At 38.7% G+C, this 22,698-nt stretch overlaps 1 protein-coding gene and 1 long non-coding RNA gene across 13 annotated transcripts in view; one reads left to right on the forward strand and one right to left on the reverse strand.

Annotated features, from left to right (window-relative positions):
- LOC144587873 (uncharacterized) overlaps nucleotides 1-17,335 on the forward strand; it is a 133,768-nt gene extending 116,433 nt beyond the window's left edge. For 8 of the 12 annotated variants that reach the window (XR_013543074.1, XM_078389375.1, XM_078389385.1 and 5 more), the window contains one exon: nucleotides 16,194-17,335. Coding sequence is in view for 6 of the 12 variants with exons in the window: in XM_078389375.1 (XP_078245501.1) it covers nucleotides 16,194-16,303 (110 nt within the window). In the remaining 6 variants the exon portion in view is untranslated. The remainder of the gene's footprint in view (nucleotides 1-16,193) is intronic. The other 4 variants (XR_013543075.1, XR_013543073.1, XM_078389387.1 and 1 more) reach the window with 1 other exon arrangement.
- Nucleotides 4,493-10,390, reverse strand: LOC144587882 (uncharacterized). Its single transcript, XR_013543077.1, has 2 exons — nucleotides 10,039-10,390; nucleotides 4,493-5,761 (listed from the first exon to the last, which is right to left on the reverse strand). It is a non-coding gene; the product is annotated as an uncharacterized LOC144587882 (long non-coding RNA).
- Nucleotides 17,336-22,698: the final 5,363 nt, after the last annotated feature.

Raw genomic sequence — 22,698 nt, forward strand, 5'->3', positions numbered from 1 at the left:
CAGGCTGGATCTGGGAAGCACAATGGGGAATTAAATTCTCAACCTTTGGCTCCTCTGCCAGGTATTCCAACTCACTTAGTTATCCAGCCAACTACAGTAATTGTTTATTTACAAACACCTAAACTGCACCGTGAGAACGGCTGATGGTTGGACTCCAAATTATCTCCTGTACAGAGAATTAGTGCAGGGAAAGTGCCCCAGAGGGAGACCACAGCTGCGATACAAGGATATCTGCAAGTGGGATCTGTAGGTTTTAGGAATGGGCCTCACCAGATGGGAAATTTTGACATCTGAGCATTCAGCTTGGAGGCAGGTGGTGTAGCATGGCCTCTCCCATTTTGAAGAGTCACTTGTTCAGCAGGCTGAGGCAAAGAGGCAGTCCCGAAACCAGCAAAACCAGGGAGCAGATTGTATTTGTCTTCAGTGTGGAAGGGATTGTCACTCTCAAATTGGCCTTCTCAGCCACACTAGATGCTGTTCTAAGACCTCTATTCAGAGCACGTTACCATAGTCTCTCGAGACTTAAGGATGCCTACACGAAACGGCCCAGATGCAGGTTGTCTAAGATTATCTATGTAGGCTATTTCCCATGTCTTTACACGTCTTCACACGGAGTCTTTACATTATGTGGAGGAGGCTTTGAAACTACAGCCTCCTGCTGCTTACTTTGTCATGGTGTGGAGCAAAGTCTTCTCCATTGTGACACCCTCCATGGAAACAACCTCCCCACTAAGATCAGCTAGGCTCCTACTGCAACCTGCTAATAACTTAAGACATGTTTGTTTACCTACAGTGCTGTCTATGCTTACTGGTATGGTCTGAGAAGTGTAATTTAAAAAGACAATGTTTCCAAAAAGCAATGTTTCTTCTTTTCTTTTCAACGCCTAGCATCACCCGTGTTGTCCCACCATATGTGGAAAGAGTTGTCTTTTCGGGCTGTATCACCTAGAACACGCTAGGGAAGTATTTTCTTAGCTGGAAAATATAAGCTTCTCTTTTTGTTGTGGAAAAACAGGTCTTTACATGAAACTCCCTCCACCCAAACATTTTAACACATCTAAGATCTAAGGAAGATCAGTGCCCAAACCTGTTTATGTGTATTTAAGACTAGGACATGGGTAAATGCTATAAAATCAGGAACTGTGTATAAAAGAGTAAGATAACAAGTCTATGGATTACATCACAATTTTATAACACTGCACCTGAGTCTACTCCTTTGTTATAAATAATCCTGTTTGTGCTGAGGTCAGCAAGACAGGTTATTCATGTTGTAGGTGACAGCAAAGTGTTTTAAGGGCTGCCTATCTGTTTTCTAATCTGTGACAAAATGTGGGATTGTAGTTTAAGAAGCATTACTTTCTACTGCATTATTAAAGAAGATTAAGTCTGTTTCTTAATCAACTGAAAAACTATGGTGTAATATGTCAAGATAAAGCAAATCTTTTCTCATCCTTTTATCACATGTATTGGCTACCTTTTATTTAAAATAGTAAATCTGAACAGAAATTTTTGTATTTATTTATTGATATAAAAATTATATCCTGCCCTAGAAGGGCCCATGCACCACTGAAACTCAGAACAATCTGAAGTCTCTATAAAATAAAACTGTGCATTCAACATTTTAAAAAAAAAACAATCACATACAAAATATAGAGGCAATAAAAATATAGTGGATTGTGTCAGTTAATAAAAATATAATTTTTAAAAAATTACATCCTACATTCACTCCATGGCACCTCTTATCTTAATTGTTACTTCCTGTGATTTTAAGCAAGGTTAGGTTTAAAATTTTGATGACATGTTTTTTAGAAATATTTCTTTAAAAATTCTTCATTGTCCTGTTCATCTATTTATTTTTTATTTATTTATTTTATTTATATCCCGCCTATCTAGTCACTTAAGACCACTCTAGGCGGCTTACAACAATCTACTCATTGGTATCCTGTTCTTCACACACAATATGTTTAATCAAACTATCAGTGGACGCAAATAGAGAAATTAAATAGGATGGTGAAGAGAGGTACTATAAGCATGAATACAACTCAACTATAAGGCAGGCCAAAATTCATACTAAGGTGATACCTTTACTAAGCCAATATTTTTTTGTAAGGGACAAAATTCTTACACCCATAAGACCCTAGGGTTACGGAAAGTGTTGCCAAGGGCAGTGAGATAGAGCACCTTGGCTGATGGAACCCAAAAGATAATATCTGCATAAAGTCGATTATAGAGGTGCAATAGGTAGGTGATCTTCAAGCATTGTAGAATTTGTTTTAGCATCTAAACAATTTGACAATGCATTTTCTACTGAAATCTTTTCTGCTTGTACCTGGTGATATCACACTGCAGAGACTAATTTAAAAATAGCAGAAAGGGAGACATTTCTATTGGACAAGCCTTTGCATTTTATATTGTTTGTAACATGTATGTCGAAGCACAAGTGGGCCCTAATTATAGATTTTCCTTCTGGCTGAATCTTGTTGAATCCCCTGCTTTAATTATTGGTTTTATATGTATTTCCTTCAAAGTATCTTTTTCCAACCCAGGATGTCACAATGTTGTTGAAGAAGCCCCCATCCTCCAGAGGCAGTAGTCAGAGATGATGGGAAATGTAGTCCGGGAACAGTAGGGGATCCTAGTTGAGAAAGACTGCTCGAAGCAGTAGTTTAGCTTCAGAATCACCCTTTAAAGTAGACTAGGCTGAGAGATGGTGTCTTTCATAAGGCTTGAGATTTGATACTGGGCTTCCCATTTCCAGGCTCAACACTCAGCCTGACTCTCATGCAATATTTTATTCAGACATGTACAGTATTTCACTGGCAAGGACACAAGATTCCATGCCTTGGGGATTTTGAGCAGTTGACTTTCAGCTTTTCTATGCCTTTTTTATTGTTGGTATTTTAAATTACTGATTCTCTATAATGTGGCTGTGAATCTATCCCAAAATGGGTGGGTTTAATCTTGAAATTATAATCTTGAAATTTCAAATCTGTGCTGTTTTATTAATGTTGAAGAAGCAAAATAGGAAGTCAGAGGATCTTGATTTTGCCTTTAATGCTGCTGTTGTGAGGGTCTCTGAATTTGTTTTATAAGCACAATGGTTTGCTACTTGACTAGTAAGGTACCAATCCACATGCCTGATTGTAACAGTATAATCAGGTTGCTGTGTTTCTAAATTTAGCCAGATGAATATCACGTAAGAAGGTATATGATGAGAAAGGGAAACAAACTGCAAAATAAAATTAGAGAGCCCGAAAAACCCACAACAACCAAAATTATTCTCCTTCCCTTTTCTCCTTGTTTTATTTCAAAGCACTTTTTCCTTGCTCCAAAATTTCTGTTCCAGAGAGTTGTAGGAATTGACATAAAAAAGGTTATTATTCAAACCATTTGTCAGTAAAGAAATGAGAATATATGGAATAATCACTGTACCTAACACCTAGATGGCAGGAAGAAAAACCAGGTTGGAAACAGGAGGTGGAATAAGGCACTCTCTTTCATGGGGTACTGTGAAATGTAAAAATAAAAATAAAATCATATCATTGCATAGATGAGCATAATACATGTTTTTCCTCCCTTTAGCATTATGCACACAGTTAGCTGGCAATTTGTTTAGCTGGGTGATGTCTATTTATTCTGGAAAATAAGATGGGCCATAACTTTGGGCACGGCCTGGGCGTGCAAAGGGTAGTTAGTAGCTTAAAATTCACAAAACTTTCCATGCTGTCACTGGAATTTGGAGAGCTTGTGATCCTTCCATTTCTAGAACCACTGCTTCAAAATAAAAAGATAAGGATCTCCATTGCACCACGATCTCCTGCAGTCAGCAAATTTGGGATGAAGATGGCATGCAAATGTTCCCAAGTTCTTTGTATAAATTAAGTCAATAACTGATAGACAATAAATTAATGTTTAAGACAGAATGATAAGGAATGGTACCACGTAATATATAGTTCTGTGGTACATGGATGTGTATGTGTGGATTTTTAAAATGCCATAAAGCAACTGACACTGCAATAGAAGCAGAAGTCAGAAGGAGAGGATGGGCTTCATTCATGTTCCTTCCTCCTCATGCTTTTTTTTTTTCCATTGAAAAGACCTCCCTCAAGTTTAATTTATCCTAATAGTTAAACAGTGTTCTTCTCTCACCGTTTTTACTTCTTTGCTTCTTTCATGACCTCTAAACATGTAATGTACAACAGTGTCTCACCTAGACCACTGAGGCCCAGAAATCTTGTGGCTGAGTAGACAGCAACAAAGCAAGATGTAGAGGAAAGAATGGAATATCAATTATTTCCCCCTTTTTAGCAATTAGAACTAGTGATTGTGGTTGGTCTTAAGTTACAGAAGATTTAAAGAAGTAAAGAAGGAGAAATGTCTCAGCTAAAGGATATTGAGAGGTAGTGTCAAATACCCTAGCTCTGCTGTGGCAAGTTAAGTCTAACAATTGGCTGCAATTCTTAAGAAATGTACAGAAAATAAAATCAGAATTATTAAAGTTGCTGCCAGCATCACTTTTTTTTTGTTTATTTACTACAGAGCAAAGCAGTAAAAGGCTTGAGCAAGTTGCTTTGAAAGCTAGCTTCAAAATGTGTATTGGATAAAATCTAGGCTGTAGAAATCCATAGCATTTTGTGTTCTCGCTGTTTTATTAGGAATGTAGTTGCATTTCTAGATAATGAACATAGCCTCTTATTTAAATACAAGTGAAACTGCTTTCATAAGCCTCTTCAAAATGATGTTTTCCTAATGCTGGAGACTTTTTTTAAAATGCAAGTCTGACATACGAATTTTGAAAAGACAAATATATGATATCAATTTGGATATTAAGAATAAGTTTTGCTTAGAAACATCCCTATTTGTTGTTGTTTAGTCGTTAAGTCATGTCCGACTCTTCGTGACCCCATGGACCAGAGCACACCAGGCCCTCCTGTCTTCCACTGCCTCCCGGAGTTTGGTCAAATAAGTACCCCTATAAGAGGAGGTAAATCCTAAGTAACTGCAGAACAAAAACCAGGGTGGTAACAGCAAATGTGAAACTGGCAGGATTCCTTTCGCCCTTCTGGCAGACTTAGTACTGTATGTAAATACTAAACAGGTCAGGTAATTTTAAAAAGTAAGGTACATGTCCAGAATCCTCTTTTTCCCCAAGACTAAACAGTGCCCATAGAAATCCTACATCCCAAGGTAGGAGTGTTTCTTTAAAATATGGCTGCTTTAGTGTCATGTTACTGCAATTCCAAAAAGGAATTTCCAGATGTTATTCTTGTTCTTCTTCCTCTTTGGGATGGTTGCACCAATCTCCCCTTATAAAAGGGAAAGGGAAAAGAGGAAAGAATAAATCAATTGCCAGAATCCACATTGGCTTAATGCCATCCTGTACTTTTAGAAATCAAGTTGTGTTGGTTTCTTGTTGCTTTTTTAAGATAGAGAATGCATATTAAACAAACTAAACGGGGCGTGTCAGGGCTGAAGGTGACGTTATGTCGGAAGAAGACAAAGATATTGAATGGAAATTGAAACTATTACTATCTAGATCCATTCTGATTCCCCCCCCCCCTTTTTTTTTCTTTTTCTGGTAAATGGGCAAGGTAATTCAAAAGTAAAATAAAATGAAGCCAGGAAATATATTCGCGAAGGCTTTCACAGCCGGGATCTAATTGTTGTTCTGGGTTTTTCGGGCTCTTTGGTCGTGTTCTGAAGGTTGTTCTTCCTGACGTTTTGCCAGTCTCTGTGGCCGGCATCTTCAGAGGACAGCAACCTGTAGGAAAGCCAGGAAACTTTAAAAAAACCATTACTAATAACTTGTCTAAACTACAATATGTGGCAAAAGGAGAGAGAGGAAAGAACTTTGAAAAGCTTTTGACTCCATGTGATGTCCAAGTATCTTCCTTATTCCCATCGAGGCCCTTCTGAAATCAGATAGAGCATGTGATTTACAAGAAATGTAAAAGAGCTGATGCTGCAGTGCAAGGGTAGATGTACAATTATGTTTGCACGAATATTTTGATGAAAAAAGCAATTTAAAATAACTGTTTTAGCAGCTGTACTTACAACGTATGTTTGCTCTTTTTAAAAAAGGGAAATAAAATATACCGGTTTTTCCTTATAAAATGAGGCTCTGCATAATCATGCCATTGCCTAAATAATGTGTGTATTTGTTATGTTAGATGAAAAAAGATAAAAGCATAAAAACAGTGGCTGTGAATTGATTTAATCTATAAAATCCTCACTAGTGAAAAGAGTACAAGTTTCTCCAGTTCCCCCACAGGTATAAATTATACATTATATACATCAGTATTAATTTAGTGTTATTGTATAGTGTTACAAACTATTGAGAAAATAAACAGAGTAAAATAGGTTTAGAAAAGATGGAGCACAGGAATGAGAAAAGAGGAGAGTCAGTCAGAAGTAGAATCTTCCATGTTCTTCCTCCAAAAAAAACAGATCACTACTTTAAAATTGTCCATATTTCAGGAAAAGAATTGTTCTATGCTTTATTTCGAAGATCTCCTAAAAAAGTAAAGAATTTCTCTTGTTTTCTGTCTAATATAAAAGAGGAAGGTGTAGTTTACATAAATATACAATCCAGGTTGTATTTCTGGAGTATATAGGCCCCATGTTTTAATATTGAGGGGCTTGATTCTGGCCTTAAAGGTTTGTGTATATAAAAATTGCCATCAAACTTACTGTGATTTCTTTTCTTTTTTCGTTTTTTTAAACAAATCCCATTAATATATTTCCTTACAGTTGTTGGGTGGCTCAAGAACATTTTTCAGGTTAGAATTTTTGCATGCTTTGAAATCTAAGAGGCCAAAGTATGTTTTAATAATTTTTGCAATGTGCCAAATATGCTTGTATAGTTATTTTTGTATCATAGAGTAAGTTGGTAGAATTTCATTCTAGATGCTGTCATGATGGACAGAAGAGGCAAGCAATTTTATACAAGTAAAGAATTAAACATTTTGAGAGGCTGAGATGATTGTAGTTGCATGACAATTGCATAATACTTGGTATCTGGCCTTTAGGAAAATATCTCACGTTAACCCTGAGAACTAGTTTTGTTCAACATACAATAATCAGTAAATATAAGAGAAACCTGTTGTAACATAATCAGTTTATGGAATTGTTATATGATATTTCACTTATATTAGTTCTGTCAAAGTCATATGAATTACATAGCATTTTGTAAGGACAGCTGAACATTCTCATACAACATCTATTTGAGTCAAATGTTTCTTAGATCGTGAAAACAAAACTCCATGTGGAAGGTTGTTTTAAATTGGCTTAAGTTAAAGTCTAAGCCAAATTTTGTAGTCGGTGCTGATAAGTTAACCTTTTAAAAATACAGTATCTGGGAGAGGGCTAGGAGTGTTACTCTGTGCATGAAAAGAAAGGACTATAGAGTCATTTTAAATATTAACAAGCATTAGTTGACATACATTTTTGGAGAATGTAGTCTACTTCTTTATATACAGAGATCAAAGCCTCGTTGGACAGCCTTTAGGAAATATTTAGATAAAGAACACCATCTACCTGATACATTTGTTATATAAATTGTATTGAACTGGATACGAGGCACATAAGGCCTGTTTTGTAATGCTCATTTCCTTTTTTCTTAGATTTGTAAATGGAATGTTTGCAGAGGATTGTCAATACTGGGTATTTTAAAATAAGCCAGTTAAAAGCTGACTGCAGCTCTATAAAGATTTGAAATAGCTGAGTTTGGTTCTAGTACTGCTCTGGAGGGCCAAATAATAAAGAAGATACCTTCCTTAGTACAGTACAGGCGGATTTCAGGGTTACTGTATTGAGAAGATAGTATCCTTAACTTATTCTATTATTTTGATTGTTATATAGGCAATATAAAAAAAACAGAGAAATAACACTTGTTGCTGTATTTCAGTAGCATATCTGTTCTTTATCAACTGTTTGTTTTACTCTAATTATTTGGAAGTGCAAAATATTAAATTCTGGCCTCCAAATTCCAGGCCCTAAAATCTGATTATAGTGTTGCTCTCTGACGAAAAGAAACAAAAGTCACAAAACCAAAGTCCACAATATTCCCATGAATTCTGAAGTTCTTTAAAAGGAAAAGCAAAGGGTTATTGTCATTAGTAAAATAATTATGAACTGAATGAAAGGAGCACAAAGTCATATATTTTTAAAATTCCTGTGATTAAAAAAAAATAGCATTTGAAAATTGTGAGATGTTTCTGTTTTTTTGCCTTTGTGAGGCTACAGAAAAAGATCTGTTTGAAGCTAATTAAATGTTGTTAGGAATATTATGCTTAGATTATTTCAAAATATTATCATTTCTTTAAAACTCATTTTACCATACAGTCAGTAAGATGGTCAATATTTTAAAACCTGTGATATCCTGTCCCCCCCACACACCGTGTTTTTGTTCTTATCTAAAAATCAATATCCTATTATTTATGGAACATTGAAAAATTCTGTTAGTTTTCTGTACTGGAGTTAATATGTACTTAAATTACTTTATTGTGTTATTCTGGAACTGTTTGTTGACCTGAAGAGGCTATATTAACAATAAAAAAAATAATATACCATACAAGACCTTTTCTTATGGCAGATCTAGGCACTTTAACATTCAGAGATTACAAATTATGTAAGAAGGCCTCTTTTATATTGGGGTAGAGAATGTGATATGATTGAGTAGGATGTCAGTGGGTACATATGGAATATAGGAACCGCCCATTTTGGTCCAGATTTATCTTCATATTTTCCTTACACTGTGTGAGATTTTATTTGTTGTTAAAATCAGAAAACTAAATTGTCTAGAAAAGTTTGGTTTCTATCTGTAAAAACCAAAGGGGACAGTAGTTGTTTCTGGACACTGGAGAATTTGAGTTTTCCAAATTTATTCGAAATAAGTGAAATAAATGTTGAAGTACAGTTACATTATGCTGGCCATTGAAGGGTTGGGCTTTTCTGCTGAAATTGTGGAAATAAAAAAATATCCAAAAAAGTATGGTAAGATATATGTAAGTAGATATATGATAATTATTTGTAACTATCTGGTTTCATATTGGCTTTGGAATATATGTTAGTTATCTGGAGAGCATTCCATGAAGGAATGTTTTTCCTTTTTATCTGAGCCGCATTTAGGTTTGGAAACTGATGTAAGGTTCAGAATTTATACTGAAAGTTAAATGTTAAGGAGATACCTGGGGATGCATTTTAGTTTACTAGGGTTTTGGGTTTTGTTTAGAATCAATTCCTGTTGTTGTCGTTGTCGTCGTTTGTCTGATATATCTTCATGGTCTTAACTAAACAATAAATGGAGAGAGGACCGCGGTTCCAATTTGACAGTGAGCGTCTCTGTTTCAACTACTTTTCATTATTTTTTCTGAGAAATTAAGATTGGCTTGAGAAGTTTGTATTTGTTTCAGAGATACCTACCAGACTTATCAGGCAGGTAAGGTTGCCTTATCAGGCAGGTAAGGTGACAGAATATATAGCCACCTCACGAGCAATATGGTAGTACAAATCCATTGTACCACTTTTCTTTGGGCAGTAATTTCCCCCCTTTTTTGGCTGTTATTTCAAATACATAGAAAAATGAGTAAGGGGAGTATATTCAATCTAGATATAAATGCTCTGTGTGGTTAACAGCTAGGAATGCTTGCTCTAAGTCTCTGTGAACATGAAGTTTTTGTCATTTGGTTAAACATTGTATAATTTGTTGCAGACCTGTGCTTTGTACACCAAGTTATTGTGGCTTATTATAGAATTAGGTCTTTGGCTTTTCAGATACAAAAGGGACAGGAAAGTAATAATATATTGATATTATCTTTGATATATTTATCTGTGTGTAGGAGTAGTGTGCGAAGGGGTCATAGCTGGTTTTTCTAAATCTGATTTTTTTTTTAAAGGGAAGAGTTGTTTTGGTGTCATGGGAAGAGATCCAGAACTATTATTTTAAGAAGAAGAATGTATTGGTCAGAATTATATTCATTTACAGTATTTTTTTTTTAAAAAATTGATGTACTGAAGTAGGAAAATAAATTTACGTACCTTGCTTTCCCAGAATCAAAGAAAAACATGTTGGTGTTGTTGATAGTATCTCTACAAATATGCAAGTAAAAAAAGCAGAATCCAAGTATTTAAAATGAAAGTGTAATTCGTAGTAAACACTTGATGACTGTATTTGGCAGGGGCAGAGTTGTTACCATTTTGAAGATTTGAACTTGTTCCTGCATTAAGATGGCCAGAAATTTTCTTAGATTCGCTGTGTGTACATGTGCGTGCATGTGTGTGTGAGAGAGAGGGCGGGGAGGTTCTAGTGTAGTGGACGTTTCATTTTGCCGGCTCTTTTATAAGAACCAAAATGTGAGGGCGAAGCTATATAAATAGATAGCAGTTTTGTGCAGCAAAGTTGGCTGTAGTTAACGAATGGGTTAAGAGCAGAGTTGAACGTGTGCGGTATGGGGATTGTAGGCTATGAGGATGCTGGGAGATGTCGTAAAACTGTTGAAGGGTTCTTCCTGTAATGGCCGATCTCAGGGAACGGCAGGGTTTTCACCCAACGAAAGGAAAGCTTTAAAAAAAGATGATTTAAGTGCACTAACGCGCACAGATGTGGATTTGCCCAAACGTATACATATATCGGGATACGTTGCTATTAATTAAGCGGGAAGGAACGTCTGAAGGAGAAGATGGCTTTGGGTGTCTCTTAGTCGCTGCCTCTGGGTTGATGGAAATGTCGTGATTCCGGTTGTTTTGCTCGCTCGCTGAGTGTCATACCGCTGTTTCCTTTTTATTATTTTGGGGGGAGGGGGGCTGACGGGGTGTTTCTGTTTCCGTTGTTATGGTCTTTCTCTTCTAGGAAGGGGAAAAAAATCCTTTATAGCTGCCTTTCTGGTGTATTATATAGCCTTGTTAAAAATGCACGGGTCAGTTGTGCGTCGCATTTTCTTTTTTCAGTCAATTTGCTAATTCGATGCAATACCTAATCAACAGGGTAGAATTATTGACCTTGTTCTCTGTGTCTTTTGCCTGGTGATTTTGTGCTTGTAATTAGTCGATTTTCCCATTGCTATTTTACTATTTGTGCTGGCAAAAAAAGCAAAAAAACACACCTTTCTTAGCGTATCTGCTTTAAAACTTCCTGTTTTCCTAATAGCTTAGTGTGCAATTGTGCATTAAAAGTGTCTGTCAGTACATGTGCATGTGTGTTTAGAAGCATTTAGCAACATTTCAATGTTATAAAGAATGTATAGTAATATCTAAGATGAAGAGGTTCCTCTGTGTTAAGATATGATAGAAGCTAGTTGTAAGAAAAAAAAATAAAACAACCCTTTTAGATTTGAGATTTTGGTTGAAATAGATATTGAGAAAGGAAATAGCACTGTGCCTTGGTAAAGTAATTATTCTATGGACACCAGTTGATAATGCTTAAGAAGTAACTTATTGGGTTAGTGAATGTAAGAGAAAAAACATTTATCAGAGGCACTTAAATATGGTGTCTAATTGTACAGTTGAGCAGATAAATGAAATGCTTATGAAATGTGATACATGATGGAACACCATAACTGAACAGAAATGTGCAGTTTGGTTCCTCTTCCATTAAATTTCTGATTTGTTATTTCCAGTACTACTCCTGTACAGTACATGACTATTTGCAGCCTGTGTTACTCTTGTATTGTGTCTAATTCAGAATGGACAAATAGCCTTATGAAAATCAAAGAAACAGATAGCATGTTTGCAGTCATTCTGTTAGAAATAAAAAAAATTGACATCCAGGTCCTAAACCCACCCAGTTCTCTTTTATTTTAGTTACATTGGTTTCCCTATAATATATTTAAGAGCCGTGTCTAAAAAAAGATGCACACATCTGTGTAATGATAAATCTGAAATAGGTAGGAAATAGATAATTGCTGGCTACACTTTTCAAAAGGATTTAATTCTGTTGGGGAGCAGTAACCCAGTCCTGAAAGCCTTTTGATAGCGAAGCTGTCTTCACATGAGGAGGGGGAAAAGCTCAATTAAAGAAATCTGTAGTGTTTTGAATGTGAGTGATTTCAATGGACCTGACCATATATTCAATTCAGTGTAGAGTATGATTTATCTGCCTTGTGGCTATATCCACTCATGGAAAAGGCTTCAGGAGTTAACCTAGAGGCAAAATCCAGAGCTGGAGTCCTGAAGGCAGCTCGTGTCGTTCTGCCAACTCCTGCGACATTGCTGGAACCAGTTATATTGGCTCTTGCCTTTCCATTGGACCATTTCAGCAATGTGGAGAGGAGGGATCTGCTGCTTGGGTAACAGCCTATCCTCCATACTACCTTACCCAGGCTTCATGCTCTGGAGAGGACACTCCTCGATTCAGAGCATGTCACCATAGTCTCTCAAGACTGAAGGATGCCTATGATGATTTATCTTCATTTTATTGGTTAAGAAATCGCTGATTTGGATCCAGGCAAAGTTAGAAATCTGCAGCTAAATGGGGATCATTTAAGAATCATTCTTTTTTGCCTGTTTTTTAATTCAGATTAAAGAGCAGCATGTCACTACATACAGGCACAATTATATTTTTGTTCATTAGCAGTACCTGTGGTCAGCTGTTGAATCATACACACTGATTTTGTAAGCAGGAGTAAAGTATTAATTAGAGTATTAATTAGAGCAGTACGACAGTGAAACCAGTTACCTTGAGAGTTGGTGAGTGCTCCAACACTGGAGGCATTCAAGAAAAACTTGGCAGATATGCTTTGATTGTATTCCTGCATTGAGCAGGGGGTTGGATTTGATGGCCTTGTGGGCCCCTTTCAACTTCACTTTTCTATGATTCTGTGATTAACAAAGTAATGTGAAGACTATTTTCCAAGTATGAAAGATTCAGCATGGGTTTTTTTCTTTTGTGGACAATCATAGCAGGAGCGTAAACAATTAATGGCTTGAACCTTGTTTTCCTTTCTGTGAGTTGTCCAGATTCCAGAAAATCATAAACACAAATAGCTCTTAATACTAATGTATAAATATTTGTGTAAGAATTTACATAGACATTTTACACAAGTAGGATCCATAGCAATTTTCATGCTATGCGTGGAAAAATATTACAATTTTATTTCATGTTTATTTACGCAATTTCTGTTTTAGTTTTGAACTGATTAACAACATTTCCTAACAAAACATATCCATAAAAACAAAATGGCCTGGTTTTTTAAAAAAGTGACACCTAAAATTAAACTTATGGCAGTGAATTAGATAAGGGACAGTGCCACTAGCAGTAAAAACAGTAAAACATTGGGTAGGAAAATCTATACAAAAGTCCTTCTCAAATTAAAATAAGACAAACAAGTCTCTGCTCGGAACACTAGCTATGAGTGAGAAAGAGAATGGCCAAACTGGAATTGAGTCTAATGGGATTCTGTTTGCTTGCCTCCATTTACTGGAAGAGGGAAACACTTTGGGGAGGAAGTGGCAGGCTCGACACTCTGCAAGAGTGGCTCTGCCCCACCCTCACTAAATATGGCAGACAAAGTAACACGGTGACTACTCAGAGATGCGCTAGTTACCTAACTGAAGGCAATATATGCACTGTAAAGAGTGCCAATGGTTGCTTGGTTTTGAGGGCAGGATTGATGTGTTCCTTTTGGATGAAGGGCTGATGACAAGAAAGAAGGCTGTATGATTGATGGTTGCACAGTTATAGACATTGAGCACAAGCAAGATGGCTTAATTGAATTGTGTCAATATTTTTATTTGATTGACTCGGTATTAGAATGGAACATATCTTTACCATGCCTCCCATCTTTTGAGGCCAGTTTAGGTTGAAAAAATGCCATGGGGGAGGGAGGTTAAACTGCCGGTCCCAGAGAATTGCTTCTACACTTAAACCCAGAGCCCCTTCATGTTAACAAGGACAAGGAAAATATCAGGAAATCTCATCACAGATTTCATATTGCATGGAACTCAGCCATTAGTCCCACCACCTTTTCCTAGTATTTTTAATTTTAAGTTTTTTTATTATTACCAGCTCCAAAACTGATTATCCTCTCTAAGTTGTTTTTTAAAAAAATCTGTGGACAGTTCTATCATACACATCAGGAAGTTCTTGAATTTGAAAATTACTTGGTGGAGAGGTGAAAATACTACCAATAATTAAACAAGGGAATGACAATATATTGTTCGTTTTTCAGCATCCAGAATTATATTGAGTGCCATAATGGAAAAAGTTACCATATTTTTCGCACCATAAGACACACTTTTCCCTCACAAAACAGGGGGGTGGAAAGTCTGTGCGTCTTATGGAGCGAAGAAAACAGATTATATTTTCCTGTTTTCTTCTCCTAAAAAATTGGTGGTCTTATGGAAAGGTGTGTCTTATGGAGCGAAAAATGCGGTAATTCTGAGCCTAACCACGAAGTCACTCCTCACCCCTGCCCTCAAAGTGAAGGCGTATAATCTGATCAAGACTGGAGTCAAAGTTCGTACATCATGAGCTGAGCTGTGTCTAGAGGTTCCCCAGTTCTGTGTGAGTGACTCAACTGGTATAAAGAGGAACAGCATCGCCTGCTTCTTGTTTTTTTTTCCCCCTTTGGAAGGATGGTGTGGATTTGGGACAAATTGCAGTTCTATGCATAAGACACGTCCATAAATTGAATTAGCACCTGAGCAGAGTTATGCCAAATAGCTCTGTTCCTGACATTATATATGCAACCTTTCAGTACCCTCTGATGTTGATATATGCAGCACAGATGTCTGCATGTACAGCTGATTGCATGGCGTCATCAACACAATCCATGATCCTGATCCTGCAGAATTCTAGAACATTCACATGTACTTATTCATGCAGCTGTTCATGAAGTGTTTATATCTTCCTCCTTCCAGGCATTTGTCTTGTTCACATGAATGTCAGAGGGTAAAGAAAGCTACTATGCATGTAGAGCAAGGGTCTCAAACTCATTTACCTGGGGGCCGCTGGAGGCAGAGTCTGGGTAAGGCTGGGCCGCATCAGATTTTCCGCCAAGTGGAGCAAGAGCCCGAGTAAGCCACCCAGGAGTTTCCTTAGCCTGGCTGGGGTTCCGAGGAGGAGGGGTGCAAGCCCTCATCGCTGGCCACGACCCCCTCCGGCTCCTTCTTCGCTACCACCAGCAGCAGCAGCAGGACAAAGAAGTGGAGAGGCGAGGGAGCACTGGTGACTGCCTAGCGGGAGGGGGAGGGCACGACATAAAATAAAAAAACCCTCACAGAATCGCCTTGCCAAAGGAGAAAAGCCCCCATCAGTACCTGCGAAATTAAACAGAACGGGGCGGGGGCCCCCACAGGCGCCTGTGCACACGCACAGAAACACACACACACACACGGAGGTCCGGCAACCTTCCTCTGAGGGCCCCCCTCCAAAAAGGTGCACTCAGCAGCAGCAGCTACCCCCAACACGACAGGAGCAAACTTTGCGAGGCGAATCCAGGCAGCCTCCAGAGCTGAGGCGGCTGAAGCAGGGTGAAGAGGAGGAGAAGGAAACACCACTGGGTGCTGAGGCGGCCGCTGGCCAGGCTGGTGCTGGGGATGGTGAGAGAGAGAGAGCCAGAGAGCTGTTTCCCTGGAAGAGGTGGCAGCGGCGGTAGCTGCTGTTGGTGGCGCTCTTCGAGGACAGGCAGGGAGCAAGCTTCACTTTCAGGCATCGTGCGGCGGTGGTTCAGGCGCTTGGGGAAAAGGGCTGACAGCATGCCTCGCTCGCTGGCTCTCTCCCAAGACAGTGCCTCTTGCATCCTCCATCCAGAACTGCAGCCTGGCAGACAGGCGGGCTGGCTGGCAGGCTGCAGTTCCGGATGAAGGGTGCAAGAGGCGTTATCTTGGGAGAGAGCCGGCGAGCGAGGTGAGGCTTTTTTTGACTCTTGACGGCAGAGGATGCATGGGGTTGACCATCTCCCCAATGCTTGTTAACATCTACATGAAGCCACTAGGCGAGGTCATGCAGAGATTTGGGGTTCTCTGTCACTAGCACACTTTTAAGAGGCAGCTGGAGCCTCTTAAACTGACTCTTCATTGATGCCTTTGGCAACTTTTGATGACTTTTTTTCTTGTCGTATGCCAACAGTCTTGTTATGTACAGTATTACTGGAATAGTGCCTAGCACTGGGGTGGTATATAATTAAAATAAAATAATAAATGCATGAATAAATATCCTGATGACACAGCTGTATCTCTTCTTCCTTCACCTGTAGGTGATGCTGTACAGGCCTTTGAGCACTGCCTAGCATGGAAGAAATCAAGACAAGATGAAGATTCTGTTGTTAAGAGTATCATTGGACCAGTTAGAGGGGAACTTACCTAGCCTTGATGGGGCTACACTCCCTGTGAAGGATTGTGTCCTTGGCTTGGGATACTCACAGACCCAACACTCTCTGTGGAGGCTCAACTATCGACCATGGCCAGGAATACCTTTTATCGACTCCAGTGGTTGTCCACTTGTGCCCCTACCTGGATAAGAAATGCTTAGTAACAGTTTTTTGTGCATTAGTAATCTCCAAAGTAGACTACTGTGGTGCTCGCTTTGTACGGCTGCCCTTGAAAACAGCATGGAACCTTCAGCATGACAAGGAACTAACCACGGCCCTCAGAAAGTACAGTGAGCCATCTCGATCATCTGCTACACATTGCTCCCAATGATGGCTCATTTAGGATTACAGGAACAAAAGAGCGGGAAAGGCAAAGAGGAGAAGAACAGGAAAGTAACAGCTGAGACAAATTCCCCAATAGCTGAAGGATACATGATGGAGGTAGAGGAAAGGATAAAAGGGGAAACTGATTGAGGAAAAAAAAGGTAGAGCAGACAGAGCAAGAAAAAGAGATAGAATGAGAAGAAAATATTGATAGGATGGGGATGACTGGAGACGGAGGACCCCGGACTAGGGAAAGGGTCAAGATGAAGCTACCCTGTGAAGAGATAGAGCAGAGACAGTAGTATCGCCTGGTTAGCCAGCCAGACCCCAAAAGGGCTAAAGGGGAATCCCAGAGAAGAGAGAAAGAAGGGGCTGAGCCTATAGAATGGACCATTTATATGTACCCCAAAAAGGGAGACCTTTGGAAGAAGGAAATGTGGCTGGTACTGGTCAGCCAACCCACTGAAAGGGAATGGGCACAACACCCATGTTGTGGGACTATTTCCCCCAGGCTACAGAACCCGATGTGGAAACTGATGGATTGTGGGTAATTTGGGGTGAACCCACAATGGTGAACTCTTGTGTCACACTGGAGTTGAAAGACTGTTGGCCTAGAAAAGCCCTGTTGGATGGTCCTGCTGGACTTACTGAGGTTATTGTTCATGATGCTTTGTTGTTGTTAATAAATTGTTTGTGCACCAAAATTAATCTTTGCCACTTCTGGGGGTTAAAACCGAGGAACCGCAGGAGGTTAAAGCAGAACCCACTCACATTCAGCAGGCCCAAAATATGGCAGCCAGACTGATTTCAGGGACTAGTAGATTCAATCATACGTCCCCAATATGGGTACACCTTCATGGGCTTCATGTCAGTTCTCATGCTCAATTCAAGGTGCTCTTTATGACCTATTAAGCCTTTAATGGTTTAGGACCTTGATACTTGTTCAAACATTTTCTTTCAGAAATCAAATTACCGTTTCACTTGCACCTATCTGTTGCTAAAAGTGGCCAGACTGAGGGAGGCCAAAAAGGCAACAAGGAATTGGGTCTTTTTATTGGTGGCCCCCATATTTCTTGCATTGCCAGCAAGAAAAAAGGGTACCAAGCTTTATATAGTAAAGGGCAGCCTGAATGTTGACAACATCAATGGCAGTAGTCAAGATGGTGCACTCTTCTGCTCACTACCATTCAGAAGGGACATCATGCAAGGAAAAATCCTAGAAGCTGGCTCCTTTCATCAGTTAACCATTTCTCACCCAAATACAGAGCAATTTTCAAGGCTGTTTTTTCAACAAGTGTGAATTATAGCAAGCATAGAGCAAGAGAAGACTTTTTGCTACATCCACTCCAAGTTTGGTGCTGATCTGAGGTCCAGTTTCATAGTTATAATTTCTTGTTTCGGGCTGAATCCTGATGTCAGCACAATATATTGGTGGCCTCTCAATCACCAATAACCTCAAATATGGGCATCATTCTAAGCTGTCTTTAGGTGGATTGTTTATCCACTTGCATGAGAAGCCACATGGAAGCAAATAGGCTGAAATCTGGTTTAATAATAGTAATACAGTGTGCTATCAAGTTAATTCCAACGTACAGCAACCCATTCCAGGGTTTTCTAGATATAGAATACACAGAAGTGGTTTATTGTTCTCTTCTGAAGGCATCCTGGCATTGTGCAGCTTGCCTGAGGCCGCATAGGCTGGCTTTTCTTCCAGGAGGCATAACGGAGAATCAAACTCTCAACCTGTAGCTTCACAGCCAGATACATTATCTAAACCACTGAGAAACCAAAATATTGGCTTATTTTTATTTGTGAACATAAGCCAATGGGCAGAATCTAATGCATTTTATATTTATTCCACTAAAATATCATAGATTTCCAGTTACTGTTTTTATGTCTGTATAATATGTGAAGCCATACCCTTTTAAAGAAACTACATAGTTTCACTAAAATTATTACAGCTCTTTTTTTTTTTAATCTTCCTGGATGAAATAAAAAGATTCAGGGCATTTTGGTATGTGCAGTCAGTGTTCAGAAATACTTTTCAGGTGGAGGCTGGGGGGGGGAGCCAGCTATCTTGTGAACAATGCAACTATTACACAGTTCCAGCTCTGAGTTCCATTTTGTTATCTTCCACATCAGATCTTCCCAGACTGACAATAATCCAATGAATTAAACTAATCATGAATTCAAGCTCCAGTTTTAGGGTAGTATGCTTATTTAGTTATGACAAGAAGAATAAACGTCAGTGAAGAATCATTGTAGCTAAAATAGAAAAGGAATTAAAAGTTTTGTAACTGCCTATCTCAGCAGTTACTATTAGAAATACAATAGGCTTTCATTGACTAGTCTTTTGTTAAGAATTTTCTGGTAATGAACTATGGAACTATCATGCTATATTACAATGGAAATCAAGCACTAGGAGGAAAAGGAATACTAATGAAATAAGTCACAGTAGGGGAGAACTGTTTAATTACAATAAAAACAAAAACATGGGCTGTGAAAGTGAATCAACACATAGCATGCTTTCTCCGTTTAGGTCTGGCACATTTCTACCCTAGGAGCCAAATTCAGTTGTTAATCCCAATTTGAGTAGAACCACTGGATGACAAGAATTTACAGAAGTATTGATGTAACTCCCATTCATTTAATGGCACTAACAAATAAATTTAACCTGTACGTTCCAGTGTACTACAGTAAGACCAGATAAATTAGAAAAATTCACCAAACATTCAAAAATGTTGCAGTGTCAAACAAACTAGAATGATTGTTTATAAAACAATTGTCACAATGGGTGAAGGCCAGTTTCACTTATGCTTGTGTATCAGGACTTTTCTCCCTCTCCACTCTTCTTCTGATTGAAGCCTTTACATCCGCAAAAGGAGGTAATTGGATAGCCTTCAAGTGGAACAAAATCATAAATGTATAAAAGGTACATCATAAATGAAAAACGTTATGATTGCATCTGTAAATAGGAAAACATGAGATACATGAAAATAAAATTTAACAGGTTTAAGAGTCATAGAGTTGGAAGAGATCAGAGGCCATCCAGTCCAACCCCCCACATGCACGAACATCCATTAAAGTACTCCCAATAGATGGCCATCCAGCCTCTGCTTAAAAACCTCCAAAGAAGGAGACTCCACCACCCTTTGAGACAGCCTATTCCACTGCCAGACAGCTCTGACCATCAGGAAGCTCTTCCTAATGTTCCGATGGGATCTTTTCCTGTAGTTTGAAACCATTGCTCCACGTCCTAGTCACTGGAGCCTTGGAAACAAACCTGTCCCTCTTCAACATGACATCCTTCAAATATTTAAACATGGCTATCATGTCCCCTCTCGACCTTCTTTTTGTAAGTCTAAACATTCCCAACTCCCTAAGCCACTCCTCGTAGGACCTTTAACCATTTTAGTTGCCTTCCTCTGGACATGTTCCAGCTTGTCAACATCCTTTTTGATTGGAGGTGCCCAGAACTGGACACAATACTCCAGGTGAGGTCTGAGCACAAAGCAGAGTCAAAAAGGATAATGTTGCAATCCTAAACTTAAAATAATAAATTGGAAGTTGGGGTTGATTTTGGAGTGACAAGACTAATAGGAAAAAAGATGGCTTAATTGAAATCAGTATGGCTTAGTTCACCAGGATTTAACTTAACTTGAATGAGATTTAAACCCATACACTCCATTTGCCTATTACTCTGATTCCTTCCCTATTATAGTTTGGTTTTATATCCAAACCAGAACCTGGGTTACATTTACTCCATAAACCAGAACTGCAGACCGTAACAGTGGTTTGCAGTTTTAGTTGAGAGGAAACATAGTTTATTAGATAAATATATCAGCAAATGAGCACATGTCATGAAAGTATAGGATCTGTTTCCTACTTCTCATGGAGGATGAACAAAATGCAGCGCTCCACTACAGCCACTACAGCCAATGGTAAGGAACGTGGTGACTTGCAATCCAGAGCATCTGAAAGGCCACTCATTGCTCATCCTTGCTCTAGTGGAATAAACTGCAGATCTAAGAAGATCCTCTCTCTCTCTCTCTCTATATATATATATATATACACACACACACACACACACACACACACACTGTATATTTTTGGATTTCTATCCCACCCATCTAGACCAAAGGTCTACTCTGGGCGGTTTACATTATGTTGACTGAATTCCATTTGTATGTCCTAATGTTTGATTATTTCCAGCTTGTTGCTGTTTATAAATGTCATGTACAATAACTCATAAAACATACACAGAATTATTTATTTAGTCACTTAATTTGCATGTCATATTAGTTCTTTCTTTAAATAGTTGGAAATAATATATCATCAAACCACCTGAAGTCTGTTCACAACTTTTCTCAATAATAAAGTCAATTTCACTCTTGAATTACACAATTTCTCAACAGGTCCACTGAGTCAGTGTAGATTTGGTGAGTCAATATCAATGTAAGTCCCATTGAATCACCTGGCCTATTCTAGTTGTGATGACTGGATTTCAGAAGTTATTTGTAAAAGTGGTAGAGGAAGGATGTCAACCCCAAACTAAATGAGCTAGAACCCTGGAAGGAAAAAAATACAGTATTGAGAGTAGTAGGCACAATAATGCACTCTTGTACTAACTTCCATCTCAGTAAACTGAGCATGCGAGTAAATGTCTACTCACACTGGATTAGGATCATTAAACACAACAGATATCGGGTTCTCCTATAATCAGATCAGTTGGAATGAACTAGGACACTGGTTCTTAACCTTGGGTTACTCAGGAGTTTTGGACTGCAACTCCCAGAAGCCTTCACCACCAACTGTGCTGGCTGGGGTTTCTGGGAGTTGCAGTTCAAAAACATCCGAGTAACAAAGGTTAAGAACCACTGAACTAAGACAGCACTGTATACCTCTTTTATTTTATCTATTTCACACCACTAACGATACATGATGTAAGCATTGCTTGTGCAACAGTACTGATACATATCATCATTGATGGCAGATTGTCACAATTTAAAAGAGCACCTGTTTTGATTTCTTCACTGCCTAGCTTTCACAACCAAACATAGTAAGCAGGAGTACACTACTGTGGATTATCTTGTCCTTGGTCTCCACTGTCATGTCTTTACACTTAAGGATCTTTTTTAACTCCTTCGTTGATGCCCTTATAAGATGCAGAACCCTTCTGTTCTTTGCGGACCGTAACATTTGTTGTATTTTTGTGGTGGGCTTGAATACTGTTTGTAGGTTGTGTTTTTTCAAAAGTTTCCCCATGCGGTCTATGACCCCTCACCACTGCAGGAGTATACCGGATACCTTGCAGTTGTGGCCAGGTATATATCGGAACATGAAATGAAGCATCCACACCAGAATCAAAGAACATAAGAGACACTGTAGACTAAAACAACCAGAAAAATCTGCAGTAGCTGAACATGCCCTAAAACAAGCTGGACATGAAATTCTATTTCAAAATACTAAAATACTGAACAACACCAGTAATCACTACATTAGACTGCACAAGGAAGCTATTGAAATCCACAAACATCAGCAGAGCTTCAACAAAAAAGAAGAAAGTTTAAAACTCAACAAAGCTTGGCTCCCAGCGCTGAAAAATACAGCCTGCAGAAGGTCAACGAACTCTACCCAGCCACAAGGACCAGTGATCAATACACACAAAAGACCAGCTAATGACACCCATCAATCACAGTGACAAATAATCTCTCCTCCTTATCACAACAATACACCCACAACAAAAACACACTGATCACCATAATCACCCATCTCCTGAAAAGGACAAAGCTGATCCAATAGCCATAAATATTCAACTCCCAAACAAACTGCACCAGAGCACAGAGTGCTACTCCTATCCTCTGAAGATGCCGGCCACAGAGACTGGCAAAACGTTAGGAAGAACAACCTTCAGAACACGGCCAAAGAGTCCGAAAAACCCACAACAACCATTTTTATGATTATTTCTTAAAGTTTAGCTGTTGCCTTTTTCTTGTTACTTTCTTTCCCCAGAGTGAGAAATTGAACTTCCAGACTCTGGTTCCATAACCACCATCCAAGAAAGAAC

Source organism: Pogona vitticeps, chromosome 1 (assembly GCF_051106095.1).
Source record: "Pogona vitticeps strain Pit_001003342236 chromosome 1, PviZW2.1, whole genome shotgun sequence".
Taxonomy (NCBI): domain Eukaryota; kingdom Metazoa; phylum Chordata; class Lepidosauria; order Squamata; family Agamidae; genus Pogona; species Pogona vitticeps.